The 15845-nt window shown below is 36.3% G+C and overlaps 8 protein-coding genes across 8 annotated transcripts; 3 read left to right on the forward strand and 5 right to left on the reverse strand. All coding sequences in view use genetic code 12, as the record gives it.

Moving 5' to 3' along the window:
• Positions 1-459: 459 nt before the first annotated feature.
• On the reverse strand, positions 460-1380 carry DEHA2D01430g (DEHA2D01430p; the record flags this gene model as incomplete). Its single annotated transcript, XM_458530.1, has 1 exon — positions 460-1380. The coding sequence occupies one exon, from the start codon at positions 1378-1380 to the stop codon at positions 460-462; it is 921 nt and encodes a 306-aa protein (XP_458530.1).
• Positions 1381-2689: 1309 nt separating this feature from the next.
• DEHA2D01452g (DEHA2D01452p) lies at positions 2690-4498 on the forward strand (the record flags this gene model as incomplete). Its single annotated transcript, XM_458531.1, has 1 exon — positions 2690-4498. The coding sequence occupies one exon, from the start codon at positions 2690-2692 to the stop codon at positions 4496-4498; it is 1809 nt and encodes a 602-aa protein (XP_458531.2).
• Positions 4499-5695: 1197 nt separating this feature from the next.
• Positions 5696-7279, forward strand: DEHA2D01474g (DEHA2D01474p; the record flags this gene model as incomplete). The annotated part of the gene is made up of 1 exon (XM_458532.1): positions 5696-7279. One exon carries the CDS (start codon positions 5696-5698, stop codon positions 7277-7279), a length of 1584 nt encoding a protein of 527 aa, XP_458532.1.
• Positions 7280-7444: 165 nt separating this feature from the next.
• On the reverse strand, positions 7445-8467 carry DEHA2D01496g (DEHA2D01496p; the record flags this gene model as incomplete). The annotated part of the gene is made up of 1 exon (XM_458533.1): positions 7445-8467. One exon carries the CDS (start codon positions 8465-8467, stop codon positions 7445-7447), a length of 1023 nt encoding a protein of 340 aa, XP_458533.2.
• A 506-nt stretch (positions 8468-8973) lies between these two features.
• Positions 8974-9609, forward strand: DEHA2D01518g (DEHA2D01518p; the record flags this gene model as incomplete). The annotated part of the gene is made up of 1 exon (XM_458534.1): positions 8974-9609. One exon carries the CDS (start codon positions 8974-8976, stop codon positions 9607-9609), a length of 636 nt encoding a protein of 211 aa, XP_458534.1.
• Positions 9610-9739: 130 nt separating this feature from the next.
• Positions 9740-10396, reverse strand: DEHA2D01540g (DEHA2D01540p; the record flags this gene model as incomplete). Its single annotated transcript, XM_458535.1, has 1 exon — positions 9740-10396. The coding sequence occupies one exon, from the start codon at positions 10394-10396 to the stop codon at positions 9740-9742; it is 657 nt and encodes a 218-aa protein (XP_458535.1).
• A 209-nt stretch (positions 10397-10605) lies between these two features.
• On the reverse strand, positions 10606-13770 carry DEHA2D01562g (DEHA2D01562p; the record flags this gene model as incomplete). The annotated part of the gene is made up of 1 exon (XM_458536.1): positions 10606-13770. One exon carries the CDS (start codon positions 13768-13770, stop codon positions 10606-10608), a length of 3165 nt encoding a protein of 1054 aa, XP_458536.2.
• Positions 13771-14030: 260 nt separating this feature from the next.
• Positions 14031-15830, reverse strand: DEHA2D01584g (DEHA2D01584p; the record flags this gene model as incomplete). The annotated part of the gene is made up of 1 exon (XM_458537.1): positions 14031-15830. One exon carries the CDS (start codon positions 15828-15830, stop codon positions 14031-14033), a length of 1800 nt encoding a protein of 599 aa, XP_458537.2.
• Positions 15831-15845: the final 15 nt, after the last annotated feature.

The following is a 15845-nucleotide window of genomic DNA, read 5'->3' on the forward strand; positions in this document are numbered from 1 at the left end:
CATGTAGATTATGCCTTGAAGACTTCATAGTCCTTAACCTACGAATTCCGAGTAGTATTTGGCGATAGCATGCGTATGCAGGGCAGACATTGCGCACTCTTGTTTCTCAAAATTAGACCCCCCTATGAATTCACTATGATGTTATCCTTAATGTAGTATGTCAAAGTAGATTTCTCTTGCAATCTTCTTGAGAATCGTAGGTAGAGATTATTCCTAGAATATATACTCCATGCTAGTAAGAGTGCGAGAGCTTCCCTAAGAATATTCCCTAGCCAATAGTCGAATAAAAATTCGCAATTATAGATGTGAGATACAGGGCCTACACGTCACAGCCAACAATTGTTTGCTATTATATTCATAAATGGTTAAGCATTGTGCCGTCTGAAGTCAGGTGGTTATGTACAAGAACAAAATATGCTGCGAAAATTGTCAATTTCTGTTAATTTAACCAATAATTACTCATGGTGTCGGACAGACTTCAATCCAGTAGTCTAAGTTCATGTTTTTGACGATAGTCGAAAATCCATGAGTATCTGCATTATTGCATATCTTGTTGAACTTTGATGCAGTGATGTTATGATTATTATTGACATCTTCACCTTTTGGATACTCGACATGGAAAACAGGTTTATCCGCTTTTATAAAAGGTTGGTATTCCTTACATCCACCAAATTGAATACATTGTTCTTGTACCGACCATTCCACTAGATTGACTACATCTTTAACTATACTACCTGCATTTTTCAACCCTATAGACAAATTTCTGTGGTGTGCTTCAGAGGCTAAAAATTTCATGTAATTAATGGCATCATTTTCTGTAAGTTTTATTCCATTGTCATTATCATAACCATCGACATTATCTGGTTCGACCCCATCACATTTCTTCTGTACGGCTAGGTCCAATCTGGCTTTCATTATCTTTCTGACGTTTTGCGAATTTACATTTAACCATCTTTCACCCTTCCACCCATCAAGAGATTTACCTAGATCATCTTTAGCAAACTTTTTCTTATCTGGCCTCCAGTCCTCATAGCTTCCAGCCGAGAAATAGCAAATAACCTTTTTACCCTGTTTCTGTAAATTGCTAATCGTTTTCTCTGAATTTTCAAAAAGATCAATATCATACACTTCCACGCCGGACACAAGTGTCTCAAATGAAGAAGCAAGCTGATATTGCCACGTTGCACCTTTTTCGGGCTTCCACAAGTTTGGTTTCTTAAAACTAGCCACTGGTGGATCGTTCAAGTCTGGCTTAGATTTCTCTAGAGTCCTTTTATTTTGTGAAATACCTACTCCAAGACCAACACCTAAACCGATCGCACACATGAAAAGAACACATATAATAATAGTCAAACGTCGACATAGAACATGACGATTCATTTTACTCTGAGAAAGGTTATCGAATATTCTAGTCTGTAATTAGGGATCGTATTCTCAAATGGGGACACACTTGAGGCCGCGAAATTTACGAGAGTGGCTCATAAAATGATCTAACACTAACCAACTGTCGTATGCGTTCTCTTCTATAGTGCCAACGATGCAACGCTCCTCAATAGACTAAGCTACTAGGACTAGATATGACTATATGACACCCAGAATATATGGATATAAACGTAACAATGTGATTTAAACGGTTCTTGTGATTCTGGGGGCCAAGAACCTTGTATATTGAGACCTTGGTAATCGGTGAGCAATATTCCACTTTAATACATTTCTCTATGATCGCTCAGTTTATACATAAGAATATAAACGGGGACACTGGAGCTATGAAGCAATTATTACTTACTAATTGGAAATGAAAATTGCTCAGTTTCAGATTCCTGAAACTTGAAGCTATATCAAGAGGTATTATATACAAGATTAGATTTGATGCATTAGCTATTGAAGCGCAAATGTGTTTGGAAAGTCACAAGTTTTAGTGGAATAAATGGGTTGTAGGATACTGATATCCCAACTGTATAAAGTAATTGAATGATTGAATTTTAGCTGCTCTAAGTTACGAGAGTACCCTGCATTATACGGATATTAGCACTGTGGCCAAACTAACTCTCTTTCCTACCAAAATGACTTATTATTTCAATCTTTCCATAAATCAAGATGTATCAAATCATGTATATTAAGCCTGGTATGCAATTTCTGTCGATAGCAGGCATGTTAATTTCGGCTCAAAAAAAATACCACCCATTTTCGGTAATTCGACATAGCAAAGCAGTTAAATGAGACAGCCTGCAAAATATAATTTGAACAGTAATATTAAATAACTCACTTATTGAATCCTCGCCAAAATCATCCCGTTCGTATTATCATATTATCTTTTTTTTCTTAACACAGACCCTACATTATATGACCATTATCGTAAATACAAGCGAAGACGTTAGTCTTATACATATAATAGACCGTTTACAGTATCACATGATACATCTTGACTACATTTATTTTGACATATTTTCATTAGCCTCTAGAAGAATGCATTATTTGATATGATTACCACTGCGAGCAATTTAATCGGTTGATCTGGAGCGAGCGGTTTGACTTGCAGAAATAATCGTAAAAAGTGAGCAAATTTAAGTACTATGTTGAGTAGAGATTTTGCGCATTATTGCAAATGGACATCGTAGTATATAAGTTACAATAAAGTAACATTAATAGCTTTACCATTGGATCACTTGTTTAATTCCTTCGAAAAAAGATGGGTTTATTTAAGCGTGGTGTAACTTTTAATGGCTTGGACTGTTTGAAAGATGCCAACATGCCAGCGTATGAAAGTGCTCACATGAAACTGCAAGCTGAAGTTCCATGGGGAGATCAACCCAGCTATGGGAAATACACAGTGTATTTTGGAGTAGTAGTAATATTTATTGCGTTTGTTAAGAACATATGGTACAGATATCTGGATTATTCTTACAAAAAGAATCCGCAGAGTGGGAATTCATTTGTTAATGTATTGTCATCATACTTTAGATTTGTCGGATATAAGCAAGTTCCAGGCAAAATATGCTATTACACATCATTGCCAACATCGATTGGGTCCACACTCTTTTTAATGGCATCTACTATCTATTTATTCTGTTACTGCTTGATACCACACTTTTGGTATAGAGGATGTCGCGGATTCGGCTCACCTCCATTAGCTGTGAGAGCAGGAATAATGGCTACGGCATTGACTCCATTCGTATATGTGTTATCTGGTAAGTCAAACATGATAACATTTATTACTGGTATAAGTTACGAAAAACTTAATGTATTTCATCAATACGTTGGTGTTGCAGCTTTGGTTTTGTCGGTGATTCATACAATTCCCTTTATTTTCCAGGATTTAGCTGAAGGTGGTGCTGAAGTCTTACACCTTAATTTCACCTCCGACTTTGCCTACTATAGCGGGCTTCCACCTTTGATTTTGCTAGGATTATTATGTGTGTTGTCCAAAGCATGGTTTAGAAAAGTGTGCTACGAAGGCTTTCTTCATTTACACTGGATGTTTGGAATTGCGTACTTTGGTACGTTGTGGTGGCATATTAACTATACGTTGGGGATGCAAGATTATATGTATGGAGCATTAGCATTTTGGGCAACTCAAGTGATATATCGTATTTTAATTAAAACCACGTTCAGACCAAATTCGTTATTCATGAAACCAAGGAGGGCTGAATTAAGCAAGTTAGGACCCAACGCATATGAGATTTCTGTCAGTGGCGAACATCTTAAATGGAAACCGGGTCAACATTGTTTTCTTAGATTCGTTGGTACAAGGATGCTTGATAACCATCCATTTTCAGTGTGTTCGATCTTGAACGAAGACAGTAGATTGAAATTTATAGTTATTCCAAAGAAAGGGTTGACGAAACAGTTGTATTCTGAATTGGATGAGTATGCAATAACCAACAAGAAAGTATTCTTAGATGGACCATATGGAGGTACTGCAAGAGACCCAACATCGTTTGATAATGTTGTGTTAATGGCAACCGGAAGTGGTATAACAGCCACATTACCATTCTTATCCACGATTGCCAACGAAATTCAACAAGCAAAGAAAGATAATAAACCATTCATTTGCAGAAATATCAACTTTGTTTGGGTCATTCGTCATATCAACGACTTAAGCTGGATTGATACAGAATTAAACAGATGTCTTGAGATTGCTGGGGATTACATAAATACCGATATTTACGTATGCCACGGTAAAAGTGAACAACAACAGAGTTCAGAAGATACGAAAACAAATAAGAGTGCGCTGGATATTGAGAAAACTATCGAGGCGCCAAGTATATCCAATGATGCTATCAATTTGCATTATTTCAGGCCATTCATACCTGACATTTTATTCAAACTCTCTCGCACACTTGGAAGACGGAACATGGTAGTATGCTCTGGAGCTGACTCGATGAAACAGGAGACTTCCCGTACCATAGCCAACTTACAACCTATGATTTTCAACAACGATATCAATAACTTACGTATTGAAGAAATTTATCTTCACACTGAATCTTTTGGTTGGTAGTCACATAGCTTCTAGGCTTTCATGGCTGATTTATGAAAGTGTCCACTTCTATAGTTCAACTCAACAAAACGGTCTAACTGACTTTAGGGTTGCATCAAAAAACCCGAGGTTGCTTAAACCTTGTAAAAAAATGTGGTAATCGTACAGCAAATAGAAGTAAATCCAAAGTCCTAATATAGAATTCAGAATTCACTACCCCAATTGTAAGATACACTTTTTCTTGAATCAATGATAAAGCCGAAAATAATTCTTGTTACCGACTCGTATTCTCTTTATTGACGCTGATCACACCAATAAGGCTTTTGCTAGCCTATTCTTTTAACAGCTATTCGATAAGGCACTAAAATGTTCACCTTGAGCACCGCGTGATATTTTTTGAGGAGCACAATACGCCCTCGACTTTTCATGCCATAACTGGAAAAAAAATCCCCTCTACCTCTTTTAACCGAATGTATAGGCCAATCATTAATTCCGATTGCTGGAAATTAGGAAAAACAGCTGCGGCTGAATAAAAAATCATTGCACGCACCCCACAGACACTTACGACACGCATATATTGACGGACTTTATTTTCACGAGTGTTTTTCATTTCACTAGCAGGCTCATGAACTAGCAAATTATGTAACAAGTCAAAGGAAAATGACCCTTCTTGAATAGGTGCCTTTTTGAAATACTTAATTTTAATTGTCCTGAGTGAGTTGAGTGGTGGAGAAATTTCAAAAAGTTATTGCGAAACGGAAAAAATTCTCGAAAAATATTCTCAAATGGATTAACCCATCAAAATCCGGCACCCCGCAAAAAAGTCATCGTAAAAAAATATTCTTGCGGAGGAACAATCTCGCTATACTGAAATTAATCGCGACATGTATAGGAATAACTCGAAAAAATAATTTGAGAACATGGAGAAATATTTTTCTGGAACAATGGAAATGTATTGTTTCGGAGCCATACGTGGGAATGACCAGAAAATAATCCTGAATTTTTTCCGAAAGAAGATGCAAAATATGGAACAACAAGTCCACTGCAACAGCAATACAATACACATGAGCACATTTTCTTGTATACCATAGATTAACAAGGCACGATATGGGATATCATCGTAAATCGAGTTAGACAAAAGTATAAATAGGGCATCAATTTTCCACTTGTTGAATGTTGTAGGATATTCTATATCTTGAGCTAGCAAAAAAAACAAACATGGGTTTAGAAGATAATGCGCTTATTAGAAAGTATGTCAATGTCGGGGAAAAAAGGGCTGGGTCAGCATCTATGGGGATTTTCGTAGGTGCCTTCGCAGCTTTCGGGGGTGTTTTGTTCGGGTATGATACTGGAACCATTTCAGGTATCATGGCCATGAACTATGTCAAAGGAGAATTTCCTGCCAATAAGGAGAGTTTTACGTCAAAAGAAAGTTCGTTGATTGTTTCCATCTTATCAGCAGGTACTTTCTTCGGTGCGTTGTTAGCACCGTTTATGTCTGATACTTTAGGTAGAAGATGGTCATTAATTATTTCAACATTCATTGTTTTCAACTTGGGAGTGATTTTACAAACTGTTTCAACTGGTATTCCATTACTATGTGCTGGAAGAGCTATTGCTGGTTTTGGTGTTGGTCTTATATCTGCTGTCATTCCATTATATCAATCAGAAGCCACTCCAAAATGGATTAGAGGGGCTGTTGTATCTTGTTATCAATGGGCCATTACTATTGGCTTATTGTTAGCGGCTTGTGTTAACCAAGGTACTCATAATAGAAATGACTCGGGTTCATACAGAATTCCAATTGCTGTTCAACTTTTATGGTCGTTAATTTTGGGTACTGGTATGATCTTCTTGCCTGACACGCCACGTTTCTGGATCCACAAAGGTAATGAATCTGAAGCTAAGAAATCGTTGAAGATTTTAAGAAAATTACCACTTGACCACCCAGACTTAATTGAAGAATACGAAGACATCAAAGCTGCTTACGATTTCGAGTGTTCTTTCGGAAAATCGTCTTGGATGGATCTTTTTACCACAAGGAATAGGCAATTGAAGAGATTATTTACCGGTGTTGCTCTTCAAGCATTTCAACAATTAACTGGTGTTAACTTTATCTTCTATTTTGGTACCTCTTTCTTCAAGAGTGCTGGTATTGAAAACGAATTTCTTATTTCTTTAGCCACCAGTATTGTTAACGTAGGTATGACTGTTCCAGGTATCTTTTTAATTGAATTAGTGGGTCGTCGTTCTATGTTGTTGTGGGGTGCTGTTGGTATGTCGGTTTCTCAATTTATCGTTGCTATTGTTGGTATTGCCACTGATAGTGCCGACGCTAACAAAGTCTTGATCGCATTCACTTGTTTCTTCATTGCATTCTTTGCTTCTACCTGGGGTCCAATTGCTTGGGTTGTTGTTGGTGAGATTTTCCCATTAAGAACTAGAGCTAAGTCCGTTGCATTATCTGCCGCTTCCAACTGGCTTTGGAACTGGGCTATCGCATACGCTACTCCATACTTGGTAGAAGATGGTAAGGGTAATGCTAACTTAGGAACAAACGTTTTCTTCATCTGGGGTGGATGTAACTTTCTTTGTATTTTGTTCACTTACGTCTTCATTTACGAAACCAAGGGTTACTCTTTGGAACAAATTGATGAATTATATGAAAAAGTTCCACATGCTTGGAAATCTCGTGGCTTCATTCCTTCTGCCCATGCTTTCAGAGAAGATGCTCCAGAGTCAATCAGCTCTATGGGAAAGGATATGGAAAAAGTTACTGAAATTGAAACCACTTCAGTCTAATTAATCGCGATAAAGACATTCAATTCTCTGTATGCTAATTCTCAACATATAGTATTAATTCTCTATAGGTATGAATATTTATACAATTTATAATTTACAACAACTTTGATATTTTCAAGCTTATAGAATAGCCTATTGAAATTACTGAGAAATAGTCTATTGAATCTATAAAGTACGTTTTCTGGCATCTAAAATTTGTGCAACAGTATCGGCAACAACCTTTTCTAAAGAATTAAAATCAAAATTTAAAATTTGTCTGGTTGCATCATTGCTCATCTTCGCTAAAGTCAGAATATCCTGAGATCCCGTTCCAGGATTTCCAATTGGAATTTTACCCTTCAATTCTGGGAAATTTTTGTTCACGATGTCTAACATCATTTGGGTACTAAAATGGCCATTAGTTAAATAAAGTCTCTTGTTAATGGTATCCTCACTTTCAAAAGCCATCACATGGGCTTTAGCAACATCTCTTACATCAATGAACCCCCCTTTATCGTTATCAAATAAATCAGAAGGACCCAACTTGATTAATGTATTAATTAACTCGTTGGAAGTATTTAACTTGCCCTTAACTTCACTTGCAAACGCTTGTGGTCCAAAAACATAGACTGGATTGACAGCAGTCAACTTGAAATTGGAGTTGTTTTCTTTAACGAAGTCCCACGCCGCTTTTTCAGCAAAAGTCTTTGCTCCATAATAGGCCGCGATCGGATCTTTAATGGCATCCTCATAAGAAATGCTGTTCCAATTACTTTCGTTGAATGAAAGGTCGGAATTTTGCTCATCATCTGCGGAGTAGATTGCAGCATCTGAAGATGTGATGACAACCCTTTCAATCTGTGCTCCGTATTGCTTTACGGCCTTTAATATGTTCTTGGTACCGTTGATAGCCGGAAGAACCAAATCATTTTCTGGATCAGTAGTGTCGTAAAAAAACGGAGAAGCGGTATGCAATAAAACATTAATCTCAGAATGCTTTTCCAAAACCTTATCAAATGCACCTTCAACACTAATATCTGGAACGATTTCATATGTGAATTTTTCACTAGCTAAGCACTTTTTCAAATTCTCACCTTTCTCAGCGGTTCTTACCGTTCCAATAACATTATAACCCTTCTCGATTAATAACTTGACGATATTCTGGGCGATAAATCCAGAAGCTCCTGAAACAAATACGGTTCTTGTCATGATGTAGCTTAGTTGAGGTATAGGAAGATCATTTTGAACGAAAAATCAAAATATAGTCTTATCACTGTTGAACCGCGCACACTTGCAATATCTGTGGAGTTTGTAATAATAGTCAGAAAAGAATGGCTTATCCCTTCAATGATATGCTCAAATTTAGAAATGAAGCCGTACTTCTTGTTGGAAGGTATAATGTAGCATATGAGTTTAGTTTGTGGATATGAAATACCCATGATTGGCATATTCTAAAATTTTTTAATAGGCTTGAAGAGACGTCATAGACCAATTACAAGCCCTCATGAATCCAGGTCAATTAGAGGTTAAGAGCAGTTGTAGTTCTTAATTTTTGCGCTGACTCGGACAAGTATCAAAATCGACACATATCTAATCTTAATCGCTTTAAATTTCCGTATTAAGTAATTCGTAATTTGATATCTGAAATTTCTCATTATAAATATGACTAACAAGAGAAGAACTTGCTTCGTCAAAATATAATTAAAGAATATAATATGTATATTCCAAAGCATTACTCCGAAGAGAATTGGGAGCAACAAGAGAACCTCATCAAAGCTAATCCCCTAGGTACTGTTGTTTCTTTAGGGGAAAGTGGGATCATTGCCAATCATATACCATTTTATTTGCATATAGATAAGGATACCAACAAGAAATATTTGCAAGGTCATATAGCGAAAGTAAATCATCAAATACCCTCACTTAAAGAGGAAGGTGAGGTGTTAATTATATTTCAATCTCCTAGTTCTTACATTAGTCCCTCGTATTATCCATCTAAACATGAAACCCATAAATTTGTACCTACGTGGGATTTCGCTAGTATGCATTGCTATGGAATTTCGAGAGTTATTGATGACTTTGACTGGGTCAGAGCTCAACTTAACAATTTTACAGATCAACAAGAAATCAAGAGATCAGATCCTTGGAAAGTCAGTGATGCACCTGAAAATTACGTAAAATTAAAACAAAAGGCTATTACTGGCTTAGAAATTGAAATAACTAGAATTGAGTGCAAATTCAAGTTTGAACAGGAAAAGAAAAAGCAGGATATTGATGGGGTTGTCGATGGTTTGAACGAAGATAACAAACCAGAAATTGCCCAATATGTTAGAGAGGCAAATGAAACATCCTAATTAAAATGATATATTATAGTACAGTAAACTAATTAGAGGAAATAATAATAAATTATTCGAGTATATTACAAGTATTTCATATGACTTTAGGTCATTATCTATACGTAATCCATGTACATCCTCTACATGATTAATATGGAGTAAATCTGCTTCCTCCTCTGAAACCTCCTCTTCCTCCTCTTGGTCCTCTTCCTCTAAAACCACCTCTAAAGCCTCCCCTACCTCTAAAACCACCTCCTCTTGGAAAACCACCACCTCTATTTGTAGAACTCATTCCTGGGACATTCGTTCTCTTGGCACAAACTTTTAACTCACGATCTCTGAAGGTCGAACCATCCAATGTTGCTACGGCTTTATTGACACCATCAATATCAGCGAACTCTAAATATGCAAATCCTTTAGGCTGCCCTGTAAATTTATTCAAGGGTATAGTAACTCTGTTAACCACTCCGCCACTTGAAAAATGCTGCTGTAATTCTAATGGAGTCGAGCCATAATCCACGTTACCAATATACACCGAACGAGAATCAATGTCTCGTCTTTCTTCTTCTGAAGGATCATTATTCGAGTCATTGCTTAATTGAGAATGAAGCTCTCGTAATTTAGCAGCTTCCTTTTCCATCTCTTCCATACGTGAGTTCACAGCATTTGATTCATCGTTACTAGGAGCTCCTTGATCATTGGTAGGTTCCCCTATTTCTTGTTGTGAAGTTGTCTCCATTTCATTCGGTTCCTCTACTGAATCATGAGGCTTTTGTTGTTCTTGCATAGGTACTTCTTCAGACATATCTTAAAAAAATTTTCACTGAGGCTTCTTTCTTCAACAAAGAATATAATGTTATTAGATCGATAATTGATAACAGAGAATATTTCTACATCTACTATCCTATGCAATGAACTATAGTAGTTCTTCGCTACGACATTGAAAAAAAATTGAAATGTCGCATATTTACAAGGTGTAATATGCAATATGTATTATGATGTTATTAGAGAAACTTAGAAGCCTCCAGGTAAATTTCTTTCTCTATTTAATGCTTTACCGATATGATTACCTTTAATGGAAAGAGGGGCTGTTGCAGCGACTTCGTTATTATTAACGGAACCGTATTTGGCTCGTCTTGATCTCTTACCATGTAATGGCAATAAGTGATCACCCTCTGCAAGTAGAAAATCATCATCGGTTTCGTAGCCTTGATCGTATACATTATCATTTTCACCAGTTTGGATCCTCATGTAGTTCGGTTCATGATCTCCATATATAGAATCATTTGGGGCTGGTGATAACGATGGCAGTGGTTGATCAAGTCTAGAACGACTAATAAAAACAAAAACACCGAATATAACCAATCCAAATAATAATAGTCCTAAAATTATACCTACTCCAACACTGATAAATCCAATATGGATGTGTAAAAATGTATTTTTATCGGGGTCTTCAAGCCATTTCAAATTTAATGGTTTGTCAATCAAAAAGACACATGCTCCATCCAATATGGAGTTGTTATGCATGGAAGTGCAACCGTGGGATAATATCTGAACCTCGCGATCCTTATTGTAGGACATGCTATTAAAAGAAGGATTTCCTGATGAGGTATCGGTGGGTCTTAATCTTAAAAATGTTTTACCTGTGAAGGTATCTTTGCGACAACCTAAAACAGTATCTGATAAGTTTGTTTTAATATTGTATTCAAAGTTAATGGGGTCTAACGAGCCATTTGTTGGAATCAAACCATTAACGCACGAGATCAATGGACTTAATTCTGTATTAGGTATCAAATGAAATTCAAGGAAATCCCATAGTTTGGTAAATTCTGAAGTAATGTTAAAATTCTTTAATGAATCTGGACTTGGGATTAGTAAGGAATATTTAGGATTAATATTCTCGTTTGAAATGCCCAACACTTCACAAAGTTTTGGATAAGTACCTATCAAGTCTAAAAATGAAAATCCAGGATAGTTTGGATTCTCAGTTGTCTTTATTAAATCGGAGAAGGATATGCGGAATGATTCAGGAAGTAAAACTTCATTGATAATGTGAATTACACCCTGGTTAAATAAGATATCAGAATTTAATGGCACTGATAATTCTGTATTATTCAAGGAAATGAAGTGGTTATAGTTTTCATCGACATAAGAGTGTGCAATATTAACACTGTCACCTCTTAAGTTAGTAGAAACTGTTTGATTAAGATGGTCGTAAATGCCGAAATCAGAGTATATGGTATTTTCAACAAATAATCCCTTAAGCAAATCTTGAAAGTATTTAGGATTTGATTCTAAAAAATTCAATATTAGACCCATTGACTTCCAAGGTTCGCTGATTTTTCGTTTTTTACTCAACAAGTCTTCACCTTTCTCTTCTTCAACATACCCACATGGTAAAAATATGGAATAACCTTTCTTATTTTCCGTCAATGACAATAAATCGAATTGCTCTAAATATCTAAGTGTACTCAAAAAGCTCCTCCTATCAATCTCAAAATTTTCTAAATGGCGACTAACACCACCATTTGATAATAATCTCAGTAATGACTGCTTTAACGTCAAGGGAGGATTAATTTCTTCCTTCGTTACGTATATCACATTATTGTTCTCAGCTTTCATTCCTGGCAACATGATATTTATATCATCATTAATTGTTGCTTCAATTTTCTTCAAATCGGTGTTATACGATGCAGAAAGTTTTGTTTTGTAGCATGAGCCTATCTTGTTTTTTGAGCATAACTTAGAATCAAGTAATGTATAAAAATTTTCATACGTCAAATCCTGCCTGACATTTTCAATATCAATCATTTGGTCAGAGAATTGATAGTACATAATTTGCTTGTAACTGAAATGTGAACCATCATAACCTGACGAAGAAAAATCATCTCCATGAACTTGATCCCTCTGAGAAGATTCGACTAAAATAGTTTGATTACTTGTAGATCCATCTATCAAGTGATGCAAAGATCTAAAATTTACCTCCTTTACAAAATTAGAGTACTGCATTGCATACAATGCCTTTCGAGGTTGAATTTTTACCAATGGAACGTTCAAATCCTCAAAAAAACCATGGCTTGTTTGGTTTTGGACGTCAAAAACATGTAACATAGCATCGGAAAATGCCAAGTTCGATGCATTCGTTGAACTAGATATCTTATCATTCAATAGAAGTTGTCCGGTAAACTTTTTAAGAGAAAAATTGAATTCACTTCTACCATTTATACTCAGATAATCTCTCGACGTTCCGTTCACCCCTCCAATTAAATGATTTATCATTAAGCTTTCCAAAAAGTTAACAATATCATTTTTAACTTCCAATACAGCTTCCTTTGTCATGGAATATTTCTTCCCATTCGAAGATTTAGCTAAAGATGTTAAATACTGACGAGTTATGTCAGGTAAGGATTCAGATATATATGCATCTGATAGCATTAACAACGTTTTAGTACGGGACATAAATTCTTTGCACGACAGAGGTAACTTAATTAGACTATTTCTTTCATTTCCTGTAACTGTAACATAATTATCGGAATCGGAATCGGTAATTGTGCCATGTTCTTCAAACAATTGTCGAAACAACTGCTTCATAAATGAAACCAGATGTGGACCCAAACTGATATCATCATCCGAAAATAAAACCTCACAAAACGTGGGCTTCAAAGGTAATAACGAATCAACCCCCTGAACAAATGAATCTTGATGTTTAGCATAAATATCAACTTCAACTATTGCAGCTATATCATCCACAATGTATTCGGCATGCTCGATGTCAGGGGATATGACAACGGGATACGGCGAGCCTTCTACATCATATAATGTATTATAGATAATTTTGTCGGTACCTAAATACCCTACCCGAAACCTCTGGTTTATGACGTATCTTAGTAACATATTATTATCATGGGGCAACTCTTTGTCCACATCTTTATCTGATCCCGAGGTGAATGCCAGATTTACTGGAGCTAATAAAGTAACATTCGATAATGAGTTGAGAATCGGTATCATACCATTTCTTTGTAAATGTCGTAAGAAATATGAATATTCTACCTGTGATGATAGTATATCAACTATGGTCGAAGGTGTAGGTGCTGGAAACTCTGATGTAGGTGAAGGTTCACATATCACTAACACCATAAAATAGTATAAGAATACAAGATTCTGTGTGTACCAAAGCATATCATATGTATCTTATATATTCAATAAGCCTTCCTACTACCATAAACAAGGTTGTATTGATCCATATAGTTCATGCTACAATTTTTGATAGCAAAAACACGCACGTGAAATTACAATAGTTCTGCGATAGTAGTTATACAAGATTATCAAGAGACACCGATAGACACGAAAGATATGTATAAATGACTTGGGAATATAGAATGAGATGAATTAACTATCATTTTATAGGGTACCATAATGCCTAAATACGATTGGGTTATTTAAAAGTTCAAAACCGCCCATGTACCAACAAATGCTAAGATAATAGATATGAAAATGACAATAGAAACGATGGCCTTTTCAAAAGCTTGTACGGAATTGTTGCACAATTTTAAGTAGAACAAACATGGTAATATGATGCAAACCAAAAAGCAAATTGAAGATCCTAAAATGCCGATTACTCTGTCAAACTCAGGAAAAAGTATAGCCAATCCTACGAAAACAGCGTTAACGCCAATCCTAATAACAAGCTTTCCGAAGGAGTTAATAAAGCGTCTGAAACTGTTCCCGGATAATTTGTCAAAACTGAATAATATATCTAGAGTTGAAATGATGGGCTTTGCATTCAATGGAGTTTTAGCTAATGGAATAAGACATATTAAACCACTGAGTAGTGGGTAACACCAGACAGGGTAGCCAGAAGTGAGTAATAAATTATTTGTAATTTCGTTATTACAGTATGCTCCAAACATCAAGAATCCTAAAATACCCATAGATAAGTCGGTGACCAATGTAATTGAATATGTTGTCGATAAGGTTCCAGTGAATTTATGCGGGTGTCTCATGTCAGATTTTAAGTTCGGAAATATGGCATGGCCACCAAAGGGTGCCATAAGGATACCAATTGCCAATAAAAGATCCGGGATTGACTGCGGCCACATATTGGTAGGCATAATTGAGATTAATGAACCAGGAGAATCAGGCTTCAAGAAACCACACACTAATACCAACAATGTAATTGAAATTGTAGATATTATCCCGAATAATGAAAAGATGGATAATATAGGCAACGGTAAAAATGTAAATGGAGTTAAAACGAAGAAACTGATCAACTTGAACTTTGTTTTAGTCCAAACTACTTCATCGCCCAACAATGCATAGAGCGAATCACTGAATAGCACAATCAATGATACACCCGCTCCTAATAGGTCCATGGAAAAAACTAAAGAAATAAATAATTTTGCCATTGAACCGTATGCTGCATAACCTAAATCAGCATAAGTCATTATTGTCTTGTCAGTATCCATAGCCTTGGATAACAAAGTAGCAGACCAATACGTAGTCAAACCACAACAAGCTAATAATGGAACTCCAATAACCCATCCTGCCTTCAAGATACCAACGGGCAACGCCAAGAGACCCACACCAATCAAGACATTAATAGAGTTGAATATGGTCTGCGGAGCAGTGGATTGACCCTCCAACACAGTAACAATATTACCTTCCTTATCCTCTATCTTCGTCAAATTGAAGCGAGATGCAGTAGTAGCCATCGAAATCGACGATCTAATGCTGGAGAACGATGGCGATGGAAATGACTTCCTCTTGCTAATATGGATCGGCATCGCACCACCTGTGTACGTGGAATTCTTCCTTGATTTAGACAGATTCAACGCGTTGATAATATCATCCTGATAAAACACATCGTTGTTGGGCGACATGTTAAGGTCTGTCCCACTAAGAATCAGATTTTTATGAATGACATCGTGAAGAACAACACTTAACCTTTCACCTCTTGCAGACGGAACCATCAATTCTGGATCGAATAACTCGTCCTCAACAACCGAATCGTGCTGATCATTGTCATCATTGTAAAAAAACGATCTTTTCTTCCGAATATCATTATCAATTTTGGATGCAGCAAATGACTGTGCTCTTGTGAAAGAGCTTGCAAAGTTATGTAAAGAATTTGGACCTTTGAACGAACCTAAAGGTGCATCTAATATAGAATGTGTGGGCCGTCTACTACGAACCAAAGATGTAGTCTCATCGATTGCAGTATCTTCCTCGGGAAATTGCATATTAGCCACCACCTA

This window comes from Debaryomyces hansenii, assembly GCF_000006445.2.
Source record: "Debaryomyces hansenii CBS767 chromosome A complete sequence".
Taxonomy (NCBI): Eukaryota; Fungi; Ascomycota; class Pichiomycetes; order Serinales; family Debaryomycetaceae; genus Debaryomyces; species Debaryomyces hansenii.